Raw genomic sequence first — 19,969 nt, 5'->3', positions numbered from 1 at the left:
CGTGAGATCGAGCCCTGCGTCAGGCTCCTCACTGGGTATAAAGCCTGCTTGGGATTCTCTGTCTCCCTCTTCCTGTGCCCCTCCCCTCACCACCCCCCTCTAAAAAGAAGAAGAAGAAGAAGAAGAAGAAGAAGAAGAAGAAGAAGAGGAAGAAGAAGAAGAAGAAGAAGAAGAAGAAGAAGAAGAAGAAGAAGAAGAAGAAGAAGAAGAAGAAGAAGAAGAAGAAGAAGAAGAAAGGAATGTTGCCATTGTGCAGGAAGGAGAGATGGGGGTCACTTAAAAGGTGTCATTTTATGGAGAACAGGTGAGCAGTTGCCTGGATCAGAGACGGGGTAAGACACAGTATGGCTGTTACTACAAAGGGGGAGCATGGAGTTCTTCTGTGGCAGTGGAACAGTTCTGTATCTTGAGGGGCAGATATGCCCATCTATACATGGGAAACAACTGCATGGTACTATTCTCTCTCCCCCCCTCTCTTTCTCTCACTCACTCATGTGTACAAAGGAATGCACGTAAAAAACTGGCGGTGAGATGTGAACAAGGTCTGCAGACAAGTTAATAGTAATGCGCCGGCATCGATGTCCTGGTTTGATATTGTACTCTACTTATGTAGGAAGCTATCACTGACGGAAGCTGGGTCAAGGGGACACGGGATATCTTGGTAGCATTTTTGCAATTTCCTTTGAGTCTACAATCATTACAAAATGAGGGTTTTGAAACTATCAACTCAAAGATAAGCCCATCGCATTTTAACCATCGGCCACTGTGTAGTGGTTCAAGCACTGAGGCTCGGCAGTCGGAGAGACAAGGATTTGAGAACCAGTCTCACTACTCAACTTACTAGCTGTGTGACCCTGAAACATCTCAACTCAGTCCCTCAGTTTCCTCCTCTTTTAAACAGATTTAGGACCTACCTCACAGGGTTCTTTTAAGGATTAAATAATGTAGAATGTCAAGGGCTCATGGGAAGCATTCAATAAATATTGGCTGGTATTATTACTGTAAGTCTACCTAATTGTTTCTTTTCTTTTTTTTCTTAACATATCTGCCTAATTATTTCTAAGAGTCCTAAGTCATTAATTTTGCTGGCATTCAAGCACATACCAGTGTCGGGTCCCTGCTACCTGTGGCCAAGGATGTGGAGTCCAGATACGCCCCTGGTCCTGGCCTCTGCCCCTTTGGATTTTTCAGTTCTGTAGTGAATAGGGCATTTAAAGAAGCAATTACAAGCAGGATAGGTATTACAAAAGTGGATACATGGGCCTCGAGAGGGAACTAACTCAGGAATGAGAGGCACTTTCTGTAGTCAGGGCTGAAACAGTAGTTTTCTCTCTGCTAAGTTAACTGGAGTTAATAGGGTGATTAAACCGTAGACCTCACTTGCAACCACTCCTTAACCACCACAGAGAAATGAGAATAACTTTTCATGAAAGCACGGGTCAACCCACTTTGTGTCGATGTATAATGTCAAGGATTCAAACTCTATAGCCATCGGCCAGAAAAAGAGCCACACCAATTCTTCCTTTTTCATTGTCTGGAAACTAAATTATATTAGCCTATTTCAGTGGGCATATAGGGGAAAAATTAATTATAGTTTAAGCTTATATTAAAAATACCAAAGTATTTTTGAATGAAGTATGGAGCTTCTCAATATGAAATTCATTACAATACATACGTAAAATATATCATGGCATCATAAGTGAAGAGTAAGTACTTTTAATAGGCTTGTAATATGAAGATTTTTAAAGACATGCTCATCTCATATGGATGGAGCTGGCGTAACACATTACTAGTTTAAATGTGGTCATTGAAACAACCCCTGGGGAGAGAAAAGAGACATTCTAAGCAAACCAAAAATCCTGTACCTGCTTGGGAATTTAGGGTATTGCATAATGCAAGTAAACCCCAAAGAAAACTGAACATGAGTAGGGTGACTTTCATGTGTGCAAACTCTCCCACTCCACTTCTGCCAAAACAAAAGAAACACTTCCGCCCATCTCTGCGCTGGCCTGCACCCTGTGAGGCTGATCCCCATGGACTGCCCCTTGGTGGATGGGCTGGGCTCAGTACTAGAAAGGGGAGAGGAGAGAATAAGACCCAAGAGCTCAGAGTATTGCTCCTCCCACCCCATCCCTGCTTCTCCATATTCTGCCCTTGCTGCAATCCTCCCTGGGCACATTTCCGGGGTCCCTTCAGCTGAGATTGTAAATCACTGGCTTCTGGTGACCCCGGTCCCTCCCTGTGCCCACATGGTAACAGCTTCCCCATGTTGCTAATGCTCCGTGCTGCCCCCATCCCTTTTGGGTTCCCTTAAAAGTACTGGCACATCAGGGAGAGTTCATTCCTGAAGCAAAGGCTTTTGGGGTGTGCCATCCTCCTGCTGCTGTGAGTCAGTAGCTAAGGTGGGGGGAATGCCTCATCTTTTGAGATCGGTGTTTTACATTTTGCCTAGACCATCAAAGTGACATCATAATGGGACTGTTGAAGGTCCTGCGCATAAATACTTACAAAAGTAATACTACACGTTACCGTCTGCAAAGTCTTCTAGCAAACTCGAGATTCCATTCTCTCGCTAAACTATTATTATCCTGTGGAGCTAATGAAAACGGTGCTGGTGCTGCCAAGTAAGAAATCTAGAGCGATGTCGGGGTGCTCTGCCCATGCAGAGCAGCCCCCACCTGGCACAGGGGAGCTCTGCTGATGCGCAGCCGAGGGGTAGGGGTTCCACGTGCTGGCGGGAGGCCTGTCGGCTCTTTATTTCACTTGGACGGTCTTATATGTTTCTTTACCAGATATTTCAGTCGGCTGCAGAAAGGGGTCATTCAAAAATATTTTTAAAGTTTATTCATCCGACCATCTTCTGCTGTTTCCATGGAAACTCTTCCCTAAAGCCACAACTCCAAATTCTTCTGAAAACTTCATTTCAGAAATTCAATTTAGCTGACACTTCAAACAATCAAATTGTACTATGAAAAATTTTTAAGTTAGAAGAGTTTGAAGAATGTGTCAAGTAACCAGAGAGAAGGAGAGAAAATCCTGATCTGTTTGCATTTCAAACGGTCATGACATCCATCAAGGAAAAAGCCTTTAGTAATGATGATCATATTTGAGTGAACAAATTAGTCTTATACTTCGTGTACAACTCATCCAAATTGAGACATATCCCGTATTTGTGTCCAAGTCATTGCCATCAAGTCAGAGAAAGCCATACCCTAGAATGACTTGTAGGAGTCCATGCTGTTTTGCTTGATCTTTCAAGTTTCTAGGTACTCAGAATGTAGTTGAGAATAAAAGAAATCAGAGAGGCAGGTCTCTTGAAAATAATGTTAGAACCAGAAAATCTGAGAGGCTATGTTAAAAGATATGAAATTAATTGCATTCAAAATGAAACAAGATGGGATCGGGAGGAAGACAAACCATAAGAGACTCTTAATCTCACAAAACAAACTGAGGGGGCCGGGGGGAGGGAAGTAGGGAGAGGGTGGTGGGGTTATGGACACTGGGGAGGGTATGTGCTATGGTGAGTGCTATGAAGTGTGTAAACCTGGCGATTCACAGACTTGTACCCCTGGGGCTAATAATACATTATATGTTTATAAAAAAATTAAAAAATTAAAAAAAATTAATTGCATTCATTTGTAAACCCTGGTGGATCTTAGTCCAATGTTTTACAAGCACCTAAGACCTTGAAATCCATTTACTCCCATCATTTTGGAGCTTACAATCTAAAACAGGTTGTGTAATTTCCACTCAGTCACATGGCCAGGACTTAAGAAAGGGCCCTGCAGTCCTTGTTGATGGCAAGCTAGACAGACCACCGACATACCCACCAGGCTGGGCTGCCCAGGAGACCTCTAACGTGGATGGGACTGAGAGCAAAAAGCAAAGGGGGAGCTGTCTCCCTCCTCTTTCCTTTTACTCTTTGTTCAGTGCCTTTGCATTTTTCCCTGGAGCAGGCCTGTCCATATCACATCCTCGAGGGGTGGTTGCAGAAAGGAAGTGGACCTTAGCTCCTTACTCACATAGTCACGGATCCCATGTCTATGCACACAGGCCTTCTGAGAATCGCTCCTATGCGAGTTCAGAGATTATGATACCTAATTTTAGAGCTAGGACTAACGGATTTAATAAACTGGTACCCCAGATCCATTGGAATAGAGGTAGCAAATTTAGACAAGGCTATTAGACACTAATAAATTAAGAAGTCAGTTACACTCTGACACAGGAGAGCAGACAGGAAATATTTAAAAACTAAGGCCCAAGATTACAAAGGGCCTCTACTCCTTACTATTTGCTGGGTGCCTACCCTGGGCTGGGCACCCTGGAGGCAGTAGGGCTACCCTGGGAAAAGAATGACTGGGTCACTGCCCTGAACACACTTCCACATCAGTAGGGAGAGACAGACAAACGGTGAAATGTGTGACAGAAAACCAAGGAGTGAGGCAAACCTGAAGACAGCAGCCAGCATGATCTAATCACAGGTTACTGAGTGAGATCAGAAGCACATTGGAAGAGCACTCAGGGAAGATGACATTTTCCCCTGCAGTTTGGAAGGATGCCTGCCGCACAAGGACCATCTTAGATAGAAGGGAGATTGAGTACAAAAGCCTCGGGTGGGATCTCTCTGGTTGCACTTGAAGACTGGAAGTAACACTCAGGTGGCCGGGCAGTGGAAAGGTGAGGGAGGGTTTTAGGGAGCAGGGTAGGATCATTGGGGAGGACTTGGAAGGCCACAGTCACAAACAAAGATATCAGCCTAAGCGTAGTGGAAGCCTTAAGTGCTGCATTAAGTGCTGAAATGTCACAAGCGCCTTATCTTTTTCAAAGATCTCGCTGCTCCCACTATTGGGATATAGGGTTACCGCATTGTCCTAGTGTGGACAGCTGGGTGCTTGGATTTAGGTGACAGCAATGGAGATGCAAAGAAGATGATGCATTTGGAGAGCACTGCAAAACAGATCCAGCGGGGCTGCTCCCAAGGTGCTTGGGCCTGTGCGGCTCCCCCAGTGACCAGCCACCTACTGAGACGGCAAAGACTGAGGGTAACATGGGCACAAGGCGAGTGAGAAATTGGCAAGCCAGCAAGGGCTGCCTGGGACGAGACAATAACATCGCAGCCAAGTTGAGAATCAAGAGCACTTGGTCCAGGGTTACCACAGGGTGGGGAACGGGAGAAGTAAATCACAGGAGTTCATTACCAGAAAGGATGCGGCAAAGAGTAGTATTTGTTTTCCCATGATTGGCAGAGATGCAGTGGAACACGCAACAGGAGTCAGATTATTTATGCGTTCACAGTGGTGCTTAAGAAGTGTCTTCAAGGAAGTTGCAAGATGGCGGAGGAGTAGTGGACTGAAATGACATCAGGTCCCAGAGTCCAGCTAGACAGTTATCAAACCATTCCGAACACCTACAAACTCAACAAGAGATACAAGAAGAGCAGGAATTCTAGGAACAGAAAACTGACCACTTTCTAGAAGGCAGGACGTGCGGAGAAGTGAATCCGAAGCGACAGGAAGATAGACCACAGGGGGAGGGGCTGGCTCCCAGCAATTGGCAGAGCGGCAGAGCACAAAATCCGAACTTCTGGAAGTCCGCTCCAGCGAGGGACGTCACTCCAGAAGCTAAGCAGGGGTGGAGCCCTCGTGGGGACAGCGTGGTCTCAGGTCCTGCGGGGTCACAGAGAGATCGGGGGCATCTGAGTGTGGCAGAGCTCCCAGGTATCAGAGTGGGGAAGCCAACTACAGAGACAGAGCTGAGGAATGAGCTCTCAGCTCGGGGTTACCTTAAACCATGATCCAAGGCACAGTCAGACCACTGGTCTTTGAGCAGAGACCCCACAAGTGGGCAGATCTGGGGAGACTCACCTTTCTCCTCCAGGAGGAGAAGTGCAGCAGAAATCTGCTGGGTTTGGAGACTCCAAACGGGACTGTGCGCCAGAGATAGAAACACTTGGTCACAGGCAAGGTGAGCATGGAGCATGGCTGGAAACCAGGGAGACAGGAGTGATTGAGCGCTTTTCTCTGAGGCCGCACTGAGGAGTGGGGCCCTGAGCTCTCGGCTCCTCCGGGCCAGAGACTGGGAGGCCGCCATTTTCATTCCCGTCCTCTGGAACTCTACGAAAAGCGTTCAGGGAACAAAACCTCCCGAGACCAAAACTGCGCAGAGAGCGACCTCGAGCAGATTTCTTAGCCTGGCCCCTGGCAAGGGTGGTATAATTCCACCTGGGGCCAAGACACTTGAGAATCACTGCAACAGGCCCCTCCCGCAGAAGATCAGCAAGAACATCCAGCCAAGACCAAGCTCACCGATCAAGAAGAACACCAGAACTCCAGAGGAGGGGAAAACAACTCATAGAATTCATGGCTTTTTCCCCATGATCCGATAGTCTTTCAAAGTTAAGTTTAAAAAATTTTTTTTTCTCATTCTATTTTTTTAACTTTTCCTCTTTCTGCTTTTAACATTTTTAAACTAGTTTATCTTAACAATACCTTTCTAAAAAAAATCTTTTTAAACCTTTATTGTTATAGTCATATTTTATATCTTCATTGTATTTAACCTTATTTTTTATATACATATAGTGTTTTTTTCTTTCTAGAAATTTTTGGAATACAATTTCTTCTAATAGATCAAAATATACCCTAAATCTAGCACATGGCTTTGTTTTAGTCTCCAGCCTGAGCACATTCTTTTTTTTTTCTTTTTCCAACCAACTTATCTCATCAATTCCCTTTTTAGAATTTGTTTCTAATTTTCATCTTTACAGTCATAGCCCATCCCTTCGCTGTGTTTACCCTTATTTTTGTATATATATAAGATTTTTTTCTCTAAAATTTTGGGAGGTAGTTTCTTTTAAGAGACCAAAATATACCCAAAATCAAGTGGGGTGGCACTGTTCTCTTTACCAGTATGTGTATGAGTGTGTGTGTGTATATATATATATGTAAATATACATATATTTATATATGTTTATATATTTATATATATATATATATATTTAATTTCTAAATATATATATATATATATTTAATTTCTTTTTTCTCCCTTTATTCTCCCCCTGGTTTTGGGTCTCTTCTGATTTGGTTAGCATACATTTTTCTGGGGTCCTTGCCACCCTTTAAGTATTTTATTTTCTTGTTCATATATTCTTATCTGAATAAAATGACAAGGTGGAAAAAAATCAACACACAAAAAAGAACAAGAGGCAGTACTGAAGGCTAAGGACCTAATCAATATGGACATTGGTAATATGTCAGATCTAGAGTTCAGAATGATGATTCTCAAGGTGCTAGCTGGGCTCAAAAAAGGCATGGAAGATATTAGAGAAACCCCCTCTGGAGAAACAAAATACCTTTCTGGATAAATTAAAAAAACTAAAATCTAACCAACTTGAAATCAAAAAAGCTATTAATGAGGTACAATAAAAAAAAATGGAGGCTCTTACTGCTAGGATAAATGAGGCAGAAGACAGAACTAGTGATATAGAAGACCAAAGACAGAGAATAAAGAAGCTGAGCAAAAGAGGGACAAACAACTACTGGACCATGAGAGGAGAATTAGAGAGATAAGTGATGCCATCAGATGAAACAATATTAGAATAATTGGGATTCCAGAAGAAGAAGAAAGAGAGAGAGGGTAGAAGGTGTATTGGAGCAAATTATAGTGGAGAATTTCCCTAATATGGCAAAGGGAACAAGCATCAAAATCCAGGAGGCACAGAGAAGTCCCCTCAAAATCAATAAAAATAGGTCCATACCCCATCATCTAATAGTAAAACTTACAAGTCTTAGTGACAAAGAGAAAATCCTGAAAGTAGCTTGGGACAAGAAGTCTGTAACATACAATGGTAGAAATATTAGATGGGCAGCAGACTTATCCAAAGAGACCTGGCAGGCCAGAAAGAACTGGCAGGATATATTCAAAGCACTAAATGAGGAAAATACACAGCCAAGAATACTATATCCAGCTAGGCTGTCATTGAAAATAGAAGGAGAGATAAAAAGCTTCCAGGACAAACAAAAATCAAAAGAATTTGCAAACAGCAAACCCAGCCCTACAAGCAATATTGAAAGGGGTCCTCTTAGCAAAGAGAGAGCCTAAAAGTAGTAGACCAGAAAGGAACAGAGACAATATACAGTGACAGTCACCTTACAGGCAATACAACGGCACTAAATTCATATCTTTCAGTAGTTACCCTGGATGTAAATGGGCTAAATGCCCCAATCAAAAGACAAAGGGTATCAGAATGGATAAAAAAACAAAACCCATCAATATGCTGTCTACAAGAAACTCACTTTAGACCCACAGACTCCTCCAGATTGAAAGTGAGGGGGTGGAAAACAATTTACCATGCTAATGGACATCAAAAGAAAGCTGGGGTGGCAATCCTTCTATCAGATAAATTAGATTTTAAGCCAAAGACTATAATAAGAGATGAGGAAGGACACTATATCATACTTAAAGTGTCTCTCCAACAAGAAGATCTAACAATTTTAAATATCTATGCCACTAACATGGGAGCAGCCAACTATATAAACCAATTAATAACAAATCAAAGGAACACATTGACAATAATACAATAATAGTAGGGACTTTAACACCCCCCTCACTGAAATGGACAGATCATCCAAGCAAAAGATCAACAAGGAAATAAAGACCTTAAATGACACACTAGACCAGATGGACATCACAAATATATTCAGAACATTCCAACCCAGAGCAACAGAATACACATTCTTCTCTAGTGTGCATGGAACATTCTCCAGAATAGATCACATCCTGGGTCACAAATCAGGTCTCAACTGCTATCAGAAGATTGGGATCATTCCCTGCATATTTTCAGACCACAACGCTCTGCAGCTAGAACTCAATCAGAAGAGGAAAGTTGGAAAGAACTCAAATACATGGAGGCTAAAGAGCATCCTACTAAAGAATGAATGGATCAACCAGGAAATTGAAGAAGAACTGAAAAAATTCACGGAAACAAATGAAAATGAAAACACAACTGTTCAAACTGCGGGACACAGCAAAGGCAGTCCTGAGAGAAAAGTATATAGCAATACAAACCTTTCTCAAGAAACAAGAAAGGTCTCAAGTACACAACCTAACCCTACACCTAAAGGAGCTGGAGAAAGAACAGCAAAGAAAGCCTAAACCCAGCAGGAGAAGAGAAATAATAAATATCAGAGCAGAAATCAATGAAATAGAAACCAAAAGAACAGCAGAATAAATCAACGAAACTAGGAGCTGGTTCTTTGAAAGAATTAATAAGGTTGATAAACCCCTGGCCAGACTTATCCAAAAGAAAAGAAAAAGGACTCAAATAAATAAAATAATGAATGAAAGAGGAGTACAAACAACACCAAAGAAATACAAACAATTATAAGAACATATTATGAGCAACAATACACCAGCAAATTTGAGAATCTGGAAGAAAAGGATGCATTCCTAGAGACATATAAATTACCAAAACTGAACCAGGAAGAAACAGAAAACCTGAACAGACCCATAACCAATAAAGGAGACTGAAGCAGTCATCAAAAATCTCCCAACAAACAAGAGTGCAGGGCTAGACGGCTTCCCAGGGGAATCCTACCAAACATTTAAAGAAGAATTAATACCTCTTCTCCTGAAATTGTTCCAAAAAATAGAAGTGGAAGGAAAACTTCCAAACTCATTTTATGAGGCCAGCATTACCTTGATCCAAAAACCAGACAAAGACCTCATCAAAAAGGAGAATTACAGACCAATATCCTTGATGAACACATATGCGAAAATTCTCACCAAAATACTAGCCAATAAGATCCAACAGTACATTAAAAGGATTATTCACCACTACCAAGTGGGATTTATTCCTGGGCTGCAAGTTTGGTTCAACATCTGCAAATCAATCCCTGATACAATATATTAATAAAAGAAAGAACAAGAACCATATGATACTCTCAAAACATGCCAAAAAAGCATTTGACAAAGCATCCTTTCTTGATCAAAACCCTTCAAAGTGTAGGGATAGAGGGTACCTACCTCAATATCATCAAAGCCATCTATGAAAAACCCATAGTGAATATCATTCTCAATGGGGAAAAACTGAGACCTTTTCCCCTAAGGTCAGGAACACAGTAGGGATGTCCACTATTACCACTGCTATTCAACATAGTACTAGGAGTCCTAGCCTCAGCAATCAGACAACAAAAAGAAATAAAAGGCATCCAAATCGGCAAAGAAGAAGTCAAACTGTCACTCTTTGCCGATGATATGATACTTTATGTGGAAAACCCAAAAGACACCACTCCAACACAGCTAGAACTCATACAGGAACTCAGTAAAGTGTCAGGATATAAAATCAACGCACAGAAATCAGTTGCGTTTCTATACAACTACAGCAAGACAGAAGAAAGAGAAATTAAGGAGTTGATCCCATTTACAATTGCACCCAAAACCAAAAGATACCTAGGAATAAGCCTAACCAAGGAGGCAAAGACTCTGTACTCAGAAAACTATAAAGTACTCATGAAAGAAATTGAGGAAGACACAAAGAAATGTAAAAACGTTCCATGCTCAGGGATTGGAAGAACAAATATTGTGAAAATGTCTATGCTACCTAAAGCTATCTACACATTTAATGCAATCCCTATCAAAATACCATTCATTTTTTCAAAGAAATGGAACAAATAATCCTAAAATTTATATGGAACCAGAAAAGACCCCAAATAGCCAGAGGAATGTTGAAAAAGGAAGCCAAAGTTGGTGGCATCACAATTCCAGACTTCAGGCTCTATAACAAAGGTGTAATCATCAAGACAGTATGGTACTGGCACAAAAACAGACACATAGATCAATGGAACAGAAGAGAGAGCCCAGAAATGGACCCTTAACGCTATGGTCAACTAATTTTTGACAAAGCAGGAAAGAATGTCCAATGGAAAAAGACAGTCTCTTCAACAAATGGTGTTGGGAAAATTGGACAGCTACATGCAGAAGAATGAAACTGGACCATTTCCTTATACCACAGACAAAAATGGACTCAAAATGGATGAAAGACCTCAATGTGAGACAGGAATCTGTCCAAATCCTTGAGGAGAACACAGGCAGCAACCTCTTCGACCTCGGCTGCAACCACTTCTTCCTAGAAACATCGCCAAAGGCAAGGGAAGCAAGGGCAAAAATGAACTATTGGGGGCTTCATCAAGATCAAAAGCTTTTGCACAGCAAAGGGAACAGTCAACAAAACCAAAAGACACCTGACAGAATGGGAGAAGACATTCGCAAATGACATATCACATAAAGGGCTAGTATCTAAAATGTATACAGTACTTATCAAACTCAACACCCAAAGAACAAATAATCCAATCAAGAAATGGGCAGAGAACATGAACAAACATTTCTGCAAAGAAGACATCCAGATGGCCAACAGACACATGAAAAGTACTCCACATCACTTGACATCAGGGAAATACAAATCAAAACCACAATGAGATAACCATGTCACAGCAGTCAGAATGGCTAAAATTTAAAAATCAGGAAACGACAGATGTTGGAGAGGATGTGGAGAAAGGGGAACCTTCCTACACTGTTAGTGGGAATGCAAGCTGGTGCAGCCACTCTGGAAAACAGTATGGAGGATCCTCAATAAGTTGAAAATAGAGCTACTCTATGACCCAGCAATCGCATGACTGGGTATTTACCCTAAAGATACAAATGTAGTGATCCGAAGGGGCACGTGCACCCGAATGTTTAGAGCAGCAATGTCCACCATAGCCAAACTATGGAAGGAACCTAGATGTCCGTCAACAGATGAATGGATAAAGAAGAGGTGGTATACACACACACACACACACACACACACACACACACACACAGTGGAATACTATGCAGCCATCAAAAGAAGTGAAATCTTGCCATTTGCAATGACATGGAAGGAACTAGAGAGTATTATGCTGAGCGAAATAAGTCAATCAGAGAAAGACAATTATCATATGATCTCCCTGACTCGAGGAATTTGAAAGGCAGAGTGGGGGGTTTGGGCGGTAGGGAAGGAAAAAATGAAACAAGATGGGATCCGGAGGGAGACAAACCATAAGAGACTCTTAATCTCACAAAACAAACTGAGGGTTGCTGGGGGGGAGGGGGTTGCGATAGGATGGTTGGGTTAATGTCCATTACCCAACTGTCATTGGGGAGGGTATGTGCTATGGTGAGTGCTATGAAGTGTGTAAGCCTGACGATTCACAGACCTGTACCCCTGGAGCAAGTAATACATTATATGTTAATTTAAAAATTAAATTAAAAAATCAGAAACTTAAAAAAAAAAGCGTCTTCAAGGGTGGGAGGCATGGTTTCCTAAGGTGATGGGCATTCCACAGCAAAGGGACCACATAGAGGAAAAGCTCTCAGAGCAACTGAAAAGAGAGCACGTTGTGGGGTTGGGGTGAGGCTGGAAAAGGTATCCACAATTAATAGAGCTGTGAATTAAGGGGGTTCGATAATTTCCCATTTACTTGTAACGAGCAAAACATTAGCTTTTGTGAGGAGACAGACAACAAGCAGAGAGCTACAAAGGTGAATTCTGGGCCATGTAGCAGGTCAGTAGCAGTCCTGCTCAATTTCTTAAGATGTCTACACCCACGGTGCTGATGGGTGATAACCAATTCGTATCAGCTCGGCCCTGCAACAGTTCAGGGTGTCTTCAGAATTACCAAAGAATGTCCTGTAATCGGCATCACTGAGTTATTAAGTGAACTCCACAGCTTCCAAGTCTTCGGAAATCGAATGTTCACAGAGAGCAAATCTAGCAATTTGCAGAGTGAGATCTTAACCGTTTGTGATAAAGAGAGGCTCCCGCTCGGGGTAGGCAGCTTAGCCCTTCCGGTGGCTTCCTTAAGAAGTGGTCACGCAGAGCCAGGGAAGAGTCCGCCTTTACCGTCGAGGTTGTGGTCGAGAGCACAGACGCTGGGGCAATCGCACCAAAGAGGAAGTGAGGGAGCGACGCAGGAGCTCAGCAGCGGACCGTCCGAGGGATGGGAACGGCTACACCTTGACAGCTGGACTCCCCAGGGACTGGTGTCAAGTCAGAGTCCAATGCCCCGCTTTTTTTTTTTTTTTTTTTTTTTTTTTTGGCACAGCTCGGTGAACAGAACACACATCACCCTACGGGTTGATTTATCTCAGCCAGAGCCTCCTGCAAGCCCCTTGTTTCCCCTTCGTAGGAGGGGGTGAAAGGAAGAGCGTGAGTCCGGGGAGCTGCTTCGGAGACGCTGTTCAGGAGCCGCTCGAAAGTGCCTCGGATACCTTGTTCTAAAACTACGGCTCAGCGCGGTCATTCTGCTGGAGGAGTCACTGTACTTAACTGCGTGAGTGGTCAGGAAATTAGACCTATGTGACATGATCTTGGCAGACAATCAAGGCTTGTGATATTCTGTTTGTGTTTAACGGACGAACGCAGATCAACCTACTCTTTAACCCAGGCCAAGCAACCTAACTTTTCAGGGTCAGCAAGAGCAGGAGGACACTGTTAAAGCCATGATTGCTGAAACTAGGTGACCCATTACTCTGCCCCCAGGGTCTGAGCCTCTCTCTGAGCCTCTGTGTCAGCCTGTCACTCAAGTTCTGGATGTTCCCTGAAGAACATACATAAGACTCATAACATTTACCAGGTTTCCTCTTTTCAGATCTTCTTATTATGTGGTAATTGTCACCTCTTCTCAAAAGCATGCATGAAAATCACACACACCAGTGGGTCTCAAGTGGGAGCGATTTTGTCCCCCAGGGGACATGTGGCAATGTCTGGAGACATTTCTGGTTGTCATAGCTTGGGGGGAGGAGTGCTACTGGCATCTAATGACTAGAACCCGGGGAGGCCACTCACCATCTTACAGTGTGCAGGGCAGCTCCTACCACAAAAAATCATCCTGCCCCAAATGTTCACTTTGCTGAGGCTAAGAAACCCCAAGAAAGACATAAAGACACAGCACTGAACTCAACAGGTATCTTAAAATTGGGATTTTTGTCTATGCCTGTCCAATTAAAGAGCCATTTGGCCATGCAATTCAACAACACAGATGGTCACAGGAAGTCAACGAAGGTACAATATTTGATTGTTGGTTTATTACAGTGACAGAACAGGGAGGAGGAAGGACAACTCGGCTCATCTATCTCGACCGTCTAAATGAAGTCAGATGAGCTGTGCGAAATCAGGGCACTTGGGAGAGAGCACTCCACTCTGTCACCAGCTACAGCTGTGCCACCTTGAACCCCACGACTGAGGCTTGGGTTTCCAAGGAACACAAAATAGAACTCCTGTCTAACCCACCAGTTGGATTTGACAGAGACCGTACCCAAACACTTCACAAGTTGTATAAGACGATAATAAGGAGGTATTTATTATGACCTGCCGTTTCTCTGAAAGTGTTGTCAGGCAATCACGGATTCATGCACACCGTCCGTGACCATCATACTCCAGCATCTTGATAGCCCATCCAAACGAAGACCGGCTGGTTCGCTACCTTGAGTATCTCTTGAACACGCTAACTGCTCTCCACCTCCGGTCCAGCTGCCATCATATGCAGGTCATTCTTCTCTCATCTCTCCCTGGCCCCACCACCAGGATGCACTCTGCCTCCTGCTCACCCTCAACTCCATCCTGGGCTCCACATAGATGGAATGCAAATCCGACCAAGTCACCAGAAGGCGTTAAGGACAACACCCAGCTGGAAGGATGGAGTCACACCATAAACCAAATGTGGGAAAACCGTGGGAGGAAAGGTTGGGAGGAGAGCATTAGCTGCTACAGGACATTTTTGTTCTGATGATAAAAACAAGAAGACCGTGGTGCTATACTTTGGAAAACTGTCACATTATACAAATGGAGAATGCTCTTGTCTACTTAAGACCATTATGACCGTGTAAAAACATGAGCAAGTGTTGTGGCAACTCTTAGCATTTTCACTACTCAATCGTCCCTTTAGAAAACAGACCAAATGGCAGGCGCACGATAGGCACTTCACAAATGTTTGTTGAATGAATAAAATGTGAGCCACTGATTTCTCACGGGAAGTCTCGCCTTGGGCAAATGAAAAAGAACCGAAGGAAGAACATTAAATACTTGCCCCCTGGATTACGTCTCAGGGTAGACAGGAGGTACTAAGATACGGTAATACATAGTGGGGCAGAACCACGTGGCGCAAAGGAAGTGGATTCTTCGTGCTAAAAGGCAAAATGAGCTTTTGGAATTACTTAAACCAGGATGGGGGAAGCAGACGAAGAGAGCAGTGTTAGAAGAGATGTTAAGCCTTAGAGGGTTATGTTGATATGAAAAGCAATGGGTCACACTTAATAAAGAACATTCTTTTGACTTGTGACTGATACAGAGCTGCTGAATGCTGCTGCTTTATCACCCTTAAGTATGCATGAGAAACTTCTAGAGGACCCCGGGTGATTTCTTCCAACCTGAAAGCCAACAAATTCCCTCTGGAATCTTCTTTTTTATAGCCCTAAATCAGAAAATAGGCATGTGGTGGTCTGTGCTTGAATAAAAGGCTAGTTCATCAGCGAATCTTCAGAGCACAAGAGGAAATGTCAGCATTAGCTTGACTCTAAGTTTATGCTTTTAGCAGGATGAGACAGCTGAATGAAAATAGTTTTTAAATTGTTTGGGGATGCATCTGCCTAACTGAGGCAATAATCATTCATGGAATGGATAGATTTTTCTTTTTTAAGTAAGGAAGCAGTTCTCACCTTTCCTCCTCCACCTTGGAAATGGCATAGAGACCTCAGATTGCAAATCAAAGGGCATCAGCACACAGTTCAAAATCTGGAAAAGGTGGTGGGGTAAAATGTCGACTGGGAGTAATGAGCACAGACTCCAGAACCTTCAGTGCAAGGAAACCTCTGCCAAAACTGGGTTACCCTTAATATCACTTTAAAAGGAAAATCACTGTGCCACGCGTGTCTCCAAAAACGAGCATTAGTAACTTACTAGTGTTTCAGTTGTCATTTCAAGGCAAGTTAATGGCAAAACTAGAGAAAGCCATCATAAGATTCCTAGAATGTTCACCGGTAGGGACCCTGATGATTTTCTAATTCAGGTCCTCATTTTTTTTTTCCTCCCAACGCATCAGCATGAAAGGGTAGGGCTTCCAGATTAGCCCAGTGGCCCCCAGCTGATCCAGGACCCACCCTGGCAACAAGAACCAGGACCTCTGTATTTACAATTCCTGTCCACTCTCCACTCCTTTCTTTAAATAAAATATATTTTTTTAGTTTTTTTTTTTTTTTTTAACGTGGAGAGTGCATTTTGGAGGACAGGAATTCCAGACAGGTAACTGTCAGACTAATTATAAATACTGATGATTCTTAACTTTGTGCCTGCTTCTCTCCGATTTTAAAGTAGCATGTGTAATTTCAGCAGTGAACATCACGTCAAAGACAACTCAGTAAAGTAGCAGATGGCAGGACGGCTGCAATGGCCCATCTCAAAACACCGCATCTTACAACTGGAAAATAAATGTCCGAAGACCGCGGTGAGCTAAGGCGGCTGCCTGCCGCAGGCGGCATTCAGAACCTCCAGGAGTAGTACTCATTCCTCAAAAACACCTCTTTTCTCTCTCTCTCTCTCTCTCTCTCAAAAATAAACTCAATCTGGAATCTGGATTTGCCGGTCCGTCATTCACCTTGAAACCTTGACTCCTACTTTAAAAGAGGAAAAGCCCTTGAGCTTTTAGTCTGTGGTGTCCTGCCGACCCCCGTGCAGAGTCCACGCAGTGCCTGGCGCTCAGTTTGCCCAAAGTCCCCGGTAAATATCTGAGGAGTATTTGAGTCAACAGGGAGGAGAGAAGCCACTGGCAGAAGACCCCCTGGCGTCACCTTGTGTTAATCGGATAATGTGCGACATTCTGTCCCGCCACAAACTCTGAGGGAGATGCACACCCTCTTTTCCAGAAGCAAACCGGCTGCACCCCAAAGTGCCCTGCAGCGTTTTCTCATGAGAATCCACTAGCCCCACGCTCAGATCGCGGAGCAGCCCTGCCTCCCGGCCAGTTCCATTCTCCTTCTTGCCGCATATCTGACCGAAGGTTGAGCGGGCGAACCTGGGCCCCAGGAGCCCCGTTTCTCAGACCTGGCCGGCGAGGCGGCGGCAGGACTCAGCCTCTGGCCGCGAACGCGGTGTCCACCGCGCGGGGCAAAGGAACGCGGGCTTCAGGGCTGGGGGCTCCCATTCTAGGGTGCAGCCGAGTTTCTAAGCAGGTGACACTCGGGGGTGACGCCCAGGACGCCTTCCAACACCCTAACCCCCGACCGAGGACCTCTGGGGAGACACTGGTCCCGTAAACCCCAAGCTGTCCCCTCCCAGGCCGGCCAAGTGGCGCCCCCTGTCGCCCGTGTGCGCGCCGGGACACTCACCGCGTAGTGCAGCTGTGGTTTCTGGCGGTGTACCGGGTCCCCCATGTCGCCACTGAGAAGGAGTGACAGGCCCCTGAGCACAGCTTGGGGTCGCGGCGCCTCTCCGAGGTCCCCCTATTTCACCGCCATCCCGGGCCAGCCCCCAGACGCGAGCCCCGCGCCCCGCGCCCCCAGCGCGCCGCAAAGCCCGCAGGCACCAGCGTCCCGCCGAGAGGCTGACAGGGGCCGGGAGGAGGTGGCGGCCGCGGCGTAGAGGAAGGAGAGGGAGGTGGAGGAGGAGGAGGGCGAGGAGGAGGAGAGGAGGAGGAGGAGGAGGAGAGGAGGGGGAGGAGGTGGGGGAGGAGGAGAGGGGAGCGGCCGAGTCAGATGGGATGGGCGGGTGCTTAATTCCTTCCGCTCCTGGCGGGCTCCTGTCGCTGCTGCCGCCGCCGCCAGCTGCTGGGGGCTGCAGCGACGGAGCGCGCCCACGACAGGTGTCAGGGCGGCCGGCGCTCCTACCTCCTGCCCCTCCACCCCTGCCAGGCCCGTGGGAGCCGCGCTGCCAGCGCTGGGGCTGCTGAAGCCCTCAACACCAGCGAGAGGGCGAGCTTGGGTTTCCAAGAAAGAGCGACTTTCGCTAACTTTGAAAGGGGTGTGGGCCTGACGCTGGAAGGCGATTCGGAACCCGCTCCGGCGAGGGCGGAGTTTTGGTGTTCGGAAAGCCCTCCTTTTCGAGAGTCTCGACGGCGGGAACCCCGGGAGAGGGCAGGCCTGAGAGGGGCCAAGTAGTGCAGCCCGGGGGAGCTGAGGAAGGCCTGAGGAAGGCCCGGCCGGATGCCGGCCTGACCGCGCCACTTTGGGTAAACTGAGTCCCAGAGAGCTTGCGGGACCTGGGCACGTCTGAGGAACCCAGCTGGAAGCGGGAGTCGCGTAAGAATCTGCCACCACGCAACGGCTGGTGTTGGTGCCAGGTTGCATCGGAGTTGGGGGCTGGGGTCGCTGCTTTCTGTGCCTTAGTTCTGAGGGGCGCATCAGAAGAGGGCACAGCAAGAATCTGGAAACAGAAGAAACGTATACTCCTTGCAAATGCTGCCAGATGAACCAAATAATTTTTAGCACACACTGGAGGTTCACAACACCACTGAAAACTGGCCTCCGCTGTACAATCCTTTGTGGAAGTGTGCACTTGGAAACACCCGAGAGGTCCCTCCCTCGGCCTGGCATTCTGTGATTTACCTGAGGTTTCCCACAAGCTAAGTCCAGACAAAGGCAGGGTCTGGGGCCAGTGTGGAGTCTCCAGACCCGGTGAAATCCATCAATCAAAGCCCAAGACGGGGAGCTACCCAGGGGAAGGCGGGTTTCTGGGTGGCCTGTCTCCATTCTTCAGGGTTCCCACGGTACTGCACTTGGCCAGGAGCACTTCCTGCACTCTGTGTGGGTGCACCGGGTGGGAATAAGGGAAATAACACGTGTCCCCCGTGTTTGAACCCTTACAATTCAGTTGGATGAACCACCCAACTAATAATATTTTGAAAACAATGGCATCATAATTGTAAATATGGACATTGTAAAAACAACAACAACAACCGGGAATGTGAAGCCAGGGGCACAGGTATCCTGAGGAATAGATAATCCCATGACCATTCATCTTTCTGGAAAGCTCTAAGATTACATTCGCTAAAGCTGATTACACGCTTGCCCTCTGATCCAGGAATTCCACTCCCAGATGCGTAGAGAAAAGTGGGTACCAACAGCTTCCTCACGTAGGAGGATATTTAAAATCTTTAGGTAGATTCGCTAAAATGAAAACAATCGAGATGCCCATCAACAGCTTCTCAATGGACCAATGGTGGTCTGTTCAACAATGGGATATTACTCAGCAATGAACAGAAGAGAATACTGACACACACACAATGACATGGATTATTCTCACAAATGTTGAAAGAAATCATACACAAAATAGGACACAATGTATGATTCTACTTACTTATTCCAGAATTGAAATTCAAATGTTGAACTGAAATAGGCAGCTGTGACCAACTTATGGTTACAGAAGCCACAACAGGGATAAATAAACAAGGAAATAAATATAAACAAATGAGTATCTATTACCAAGATAGGGAGTTGGTACTGACTGGGAAGGGGGCACAAGGGAACCTTATGGGGTGCTGGAGACGTTCTGTATCTTGATCGGTTAGACACCTTACCCGAGGACACCCACATGGAAAATCTCATTGAGCACTCCAGTTCAGATTCCTGTAATTTACACCCTTTGCTATGTGTATTTTATACTGCAGTAACATAAAAATAAGCTTAAAACCAGTGCCCTGTCCCAAACGGGAACTTATGACCAGCGTGTTGCCACCTGTCTTGAGAGAAAGTCCACGTCACCATTCACCCCGGTCCCCCTGCAGCCTGCGCTGCACAGGTCTCCTACCCCTCTGCTGCCTGGGAGACCAGAGCTCGCCTGCTCACCTTGGAGGCCCTCCCTGCTTCCTCACACCTCCAGGCAGAGCTGGAAAAACGATATGCTCAAGTCCCCTCTTCACTTCGGCTCTGCTCTGCTGCAGAAAGCAGCCGTTAGAGCTCTGGCAGG

The 19,969-nt window shown here is 45.2% G+C and overlaps 1 protein-coding gene across 1 annotated transcript in view; it reads right to left on the bottom strand.

The window, feature by feature from the left end:
• ARHGAP6 (Rho GTPase activating protein 6) overlaps positions 1 to 18,612 on the bottom strand; it is a 251,182-nt gene extending 232,570 nt beyond the window's left edge. Inside the window, 3 exon segments of the mRNA XM_032880204.1 lie at positions 17,395 to 17,466; positions 17,468 to 17,692; positions 17,695 to 18,612. Of these exon segments, the coding sequence (XP_032736095.1) occupies positions 17,395 to 17,466; positions 17,468 to 17,692; positions 17,695 to 18,597 (1,200 nt within the window). The 5' untranslated portion in view covers positions 18,598 to 18,612.
• Positions 18,613 to 19,969: the final 1,357 nt, after the last annotated feature.

The sequence above is a fragment of the Lontra canadensis genome, unplaced genomic scaffold (genome assembly GCF_010015895.1).
Source record: "Lontra canadensis isolate GAN:19392208 unplaced genomic scaffold, GSC_riverotter_1.0 scaffold68, whole genome shotgun sequence".
In the NCBI taxonomy this organism is placed as follows: domain Eukaryota; kingdom Metazoa; phylum Chordata; class Mammalia; order Carnivora; family Mustelidae; genus Lontra; species Lontra canadensis.
The sequence above is the reverse complement of the archived record's forward strand: the minus strand, read 5'-3'. Positions and strand labels throughout refer to the sequence as shown.